Genomic DNA, 4,840 nt, shown 5'->3' with positions numbered 1-4,840 from the left:
CTCCAAAAATTGCATTCTTGGTGGTTGCCAGCCCTTAGCTTAGACTTGTAGCACCATTAACAGTATTGCATAATGTTGAATTCTGTTCATGGAAATGTCAATCTGGGAAACATAGTTTAAAATTTTACTGTCTTGGATCCAACTCCCATGGAAATATGTATGGTAACACCAATAAAATCTTGAGACAAGGTATAAAATAATCCTTGCCTGAGCCCTGGCTACAGGGTGCAATTAAGTTCCTGGGTTCTCACCTCTCATTTCTCACTATTTGTTAGGCAATTTAAAAAAGAACCTCATCTTACTGGTCCCCATGGATGAGAAATTGAGGTCCAACTGTTCCAGCCTGTAGCTTTTCTAGGAAATCTATGTAGGTTTCAGCTCAGAGGGCCTTTGGGACATCAACTAGAACTCTGATTGTCACACCTTATACATGAAGGAATGACCTCTTTAAAGGGAGGAGAGCTCTCAACTGAAAGAAGAGAAAGGTCCTTTTCATCAAATGGAAAATTCTCCCAAGGCTCTAGGGAGTCCAGAGAACTCATTTCCCAAAAATTTTAGTAATATTATCTATCTCCTTATTTTAAAAGCAAAGGCACCCTTTGTGTATTCAAAGCTTCTCTCCCAAATTCTTTTGACCAATGAAAAGTCAATGGTCCCTTTACAATTATTTAAACATCCAAAAAATCCTAAGTTTTTTTGGATGCTCTGTTAGACATTATTTCACTAGATGTCAGTGTAGCAAATAGAACTTTGAACAGTCCCTCTATAGCATTTGGGGATATAAATATGTATGTGTATGAGATTGTTTGGTTGGGGAAAAGGGTGTGATTCTGTTCATGCTCAAGTATGTACATGAGGCTGTGATACGGACTCGGGAAATTCTGAAGGCATTCGGCCACTAGCTAACTATTGATTATTCTTCCATCTCTATCATCACAGGTGAACTATGGACCGTCATTTCACTTACCATGAAAGATTTTGGAATGATCTTTTATGTCATCTTCCATGATATCTCCATCTATGCCTACTTAACATTCCAAGAGCATGTACCTATATAACATAGTAGTGGGGGTTATCTTTTTTTCTCAAATTGGAGTTGGGGTCCTTGGTAACTCTTGCTTTCTCTACTGTTATGGCTTCACTTTGTTCAGAAACCACAGGTCAAGACCAATGGAACCCATAGTAGTCCAGCTTATGTTGTCTAATACCATAGTGCTCCTCTCCCAGGGATGCCCACTGGCACTCTTCCATTTAGAGAAAGGATACTTCCTGGGGAATGCAGGTTGTAAAATGTTATTTTACCTTCAACGAGTTAGTCGGGGCCATTCCCTCTGCACCAGCAGCCTCCTGAGTGCCTTCCAGGCCATCACCATCAGTCCCAGTCACTCTAGCTTGGCGAAATTCAAAGTCAGAGTTCCGAAGTTCATCATACCATCATGTCTCCTCTGCTGGATAGTCAACCTGCTTATAGAAATGAGTGTGCCAATATATTTAACAGAATCAAGGAACATCAACACTAGCCATGGAGGTAGAACAGATTTCCTTTATTGCCACACACAAAAGGTATTTAAAGAGCTTGCCATCTTCCCTTCCCTTCGAGATATGTTGTTAGTAGGATGTATGGTTTTCACCAGTAGCTACATGATATTTTCACTGTACAGACATCATCAGAGAGTCCATCATATTTACAGCAGTTGTCTGGCTCCAAGGATATTTCCAGAGGTCAAGGCCACTCAAACCATCCTGCTCCTGATGAGCATCTTTGTTACTGCTTACTGTATCAGTTGTGGCTTCACACTCTACAAAGTGTATATGATAAATTCTGGTGCCTGGGTATTCATTGTGAGTACATTCATTTCATTGTGTTTCCCAACCATCAGCCCCTTTTTGTTGATTCACAGGGACCTGGAACCCTCTAGGTCCTGCTGTGCTCCCTGGAAGAGGCCAAGACTATAGTGTCAGAAGAACTATCAGGGGTTGTGAGTCAATTTGTAGTCTCTGGGCAAGATTCCTTAGTTAAAATTCCTGGGAAAGGCCTGACTTTGCTGTCTCTGTCCCAGTAAAGTAAGTCAAAATGAACCAGTATCTATGGATATAGATGTCAATTTTTCTCAAACCTAAGTATGTGGGAACCTAAAGAAGGACTTGCGGCCACTATGAGTACAGGCTTTTATTAACTTTTAGTTTTAGCTCTTCCCTGCCTGACCACAAACTTGCTAGTCAGCATCATAAGATATTACTTTTGCTCCAACACTCTGCATTTCACTTATCTCCCTTTGTTCCTCACATACTATTTCCCATCTTCAAGCTTTTATACTGGAGAAAGGATCCTTACTTCCAACTACTGTCTCATTACCTGCATTCATAGGGTCTCTCTTCTTTTAGATGAAATTTAGATATTGCTGCTATGGGAAACCTTTAAGTCTTTCCATTTGCTTGGACAATCCTTTCATAAACTACCTTGGATTCAATTGCTTTGGGTTGACTTGCATTTTTTTACTTTGTATTTTTGCTTCATGAATTCATATAAGTCCTTCTTGTTTCCTCATTATAATGTAAACTCCTTCAGTACAAGGAAAGTTTTGCTCTTCATATTGTAATTCCAGCTCCTAGTCAAGAGCCCAGAACATTTGCCACTGAATACCTACTTGTTGTTTCATTTATTGATAGGTTTTCCTGAGTGGGTAGACTTTGCTGAGTGGGTGGACTTTCCCATACCCTCCTCACAGCAGCCATTTTGTGCCTATGATATATATGGCAGGTCAGATCTGTAGGACAATGAGCAGAGTCCTTTCCTGAAAAGAACTCCAGCTATGGAAGGAGAAGCGCTGGGAGTTCAAACATTCTGTAATTAAGATCCTGTGTAATGTTCAAATGTTTTTATAGCAGCTCTTTTTGTAACAGTAAAGAATTGGAAATTCAGGGGATGTCCATCAATTGAGAAGTGGCTGGATATGTTACAGTATAGGTCTGTTATGGAGTTCTATTGTTCCATAAGATGTCATGACTTACTGGACTTTAGAGAAGCATTGGAAGAATTATATGAACTGATGCTGAGTGAAGGGAACAGAATCAAGAAGACAATGGACACATTAACAGTAACATTATGTGTTGATCAAATATGATGGATGCAGGTTTCCCAGCAGGATAGAAATGAAAGACAACCTTGGGAGACCTGTTATGGACAATGCCATTCATATCCAAAGGAAAAAAAATCCAGAATCTGAACATATACTATTTTCACTTTTAAAACCTTCCTTGCGATTTTCCTTCCTTTCTTAGTTTTCTTTCTTTCCCCTTAATCTTAATTCCTCTTAAACAAAATGACTAGTATATAATAAATATGTTTGACACAAATATACATGTCCAGCTCTTACCAGATTGTTACCTTCCAAGGGGGTGGGTAAGGGAGCATAGTAGAAAAATGTTTAACGCAAAAATCTGCAAATGGATGAATGTTGAAAAAACATAGTTTGTAACGGGAAAAATAAAATAAAATATCCAAAAAAGGACTTTCAGCAGTCAACAACAGTTGACTGAAGATGTCACAAGTGTTGAGCAACCATGCCACTAAGGACCTGTTCCAGCTGGCCCTCATATCGACCAACTAACCCAAGGGTGGTTGGGGACCCTACATGATCTGGGACAGAGCCAACGACAGATACTTTATGATCTAACTAGAAAATGCCTTGGACCAATCCCAAAATATAAAGAAGCAGCTCTCCCAAATGAGTAGCAAGGAAACCTTTCTTCAAGGCAATGGAAATATTTCAAGACATGTTAGGGCATGCAACCCTGAATTTTATTTTTCATACAAGTTTTTTTTCATATTTCTTTTTAAGATCACCAATCAGTGGCCAATTGCCATAGCATAGAGATAACATACACATTTCCCCCAGGATCCTGGTAGAGGGAGTGGAAGAGGAGTTTCTAAATACTTCCCTTCTCCCTCCCCCTTTCCAAGTGAATGACAGAAATGCTAGGCATCATTTATGAAACACTTCAGTACATGATAAACACTGAGGAGACAAAGAAAGGCAACCAATGGTTGCTCTCCAGTAACTCACAGTCTAAAGGGGGAGGGAAGAAGAAGAAGAGGCCTCTTGTATACAAGTTAGAGAAAGGATAGAGTGGAAATGATCAGCAGAAGGAAGGCAGCAGGGTTCAAGAGAACTGGAGAAAGCTACCTGTAGAGAATGGGCTTTGAGATGGAACTTGAAAGAAGCAGAGATGAGGAGGAAGAGCATTTCAGGCATGGGGGGACAGCTGAGAAAGGACCTCAAGCCTTCAGGGGCAAAATCTCATGGAAAGGAATAACAAAGCATCCAATGTCACTCAAGCTAAAAGCATGAGGTGGCAAGTTAGCTGGCAGAAGACTGTAAATGCAGGCAATGAAGGGATTTAAATGCTAAACAGAGGACTTTATATTTGATTCTGAAGGTGACTGAGAAGCACAGGAATTGAGAGAATGGAGTGGGGGGGGATCATCATCTATGAATCCTACATCATATTTTGAGAAAATCTGCTGATATTATGCTTTAGGAAAATCTCTCTGGTAGCTAAATAGAGGATGAATTAGACTAGTGGGAGGTATGGGGCAGGCCACACCCTCATTAGGCTCTTGCTGTATGTAATAATTCAAGTATGAGTTGATTATGCTTTACAGTCTACTGCTATGTGATGGTAGAATAAGTGGAGAAATTTGGTTGTTCCTGTTGTCATTCAGTCATGTCTGGCTTTCCCCTCAGCTCCCTTTATCTCCATTATACCTTGAAGGCTGGGACAGTTCATGTTCATTGTTTCTATCACAAATAATGAAGGAGTTAAATGCTAAACAGGG

General features: G+C 40.1%; 1 protein-coding gene across 1 annotated transcript; it reads left to right on the top strand.

Annotated features, from left to right (window-relative positions):
• The first annotated feature begins 1,044 nt into the window (after window positions 1-1,044).
• Window positions 1,045-1,956, top strand: LOC141510602 (vomeronasal type-1 receptor 4-like). Its single transcript, XM_074220267.1, has one exon. The coding sequence runs from the start codon at window positions 1,045-1,047 to the stop codon at window positions 1,954-1,956; it is 912 nt and encodes a 303-aa protein (XP_074076368.1).
• Window positions 1,957-4,840: the final 2,884 nt, after the last annotated feature.

The sequence above is a fragment of the Macrotis lagotis genome, chromosome 1 (assembly GCF_037893015.1).
Source record: "Macrotis lagotis isolate mMagLag1 chromosome 1, bilby.v1.9.chrom.fasta, whole genome shotgun sequence".
Lineage (NCBI taxonomy): Eukaryota > Metazoa > Chordata > Mammalia > Peramelemorphia > Peramelidae > Macrotis > Macrotis lagotis.
This window is presented reverse-complemented; position numbering and strand designations above follow the sequence as displayed.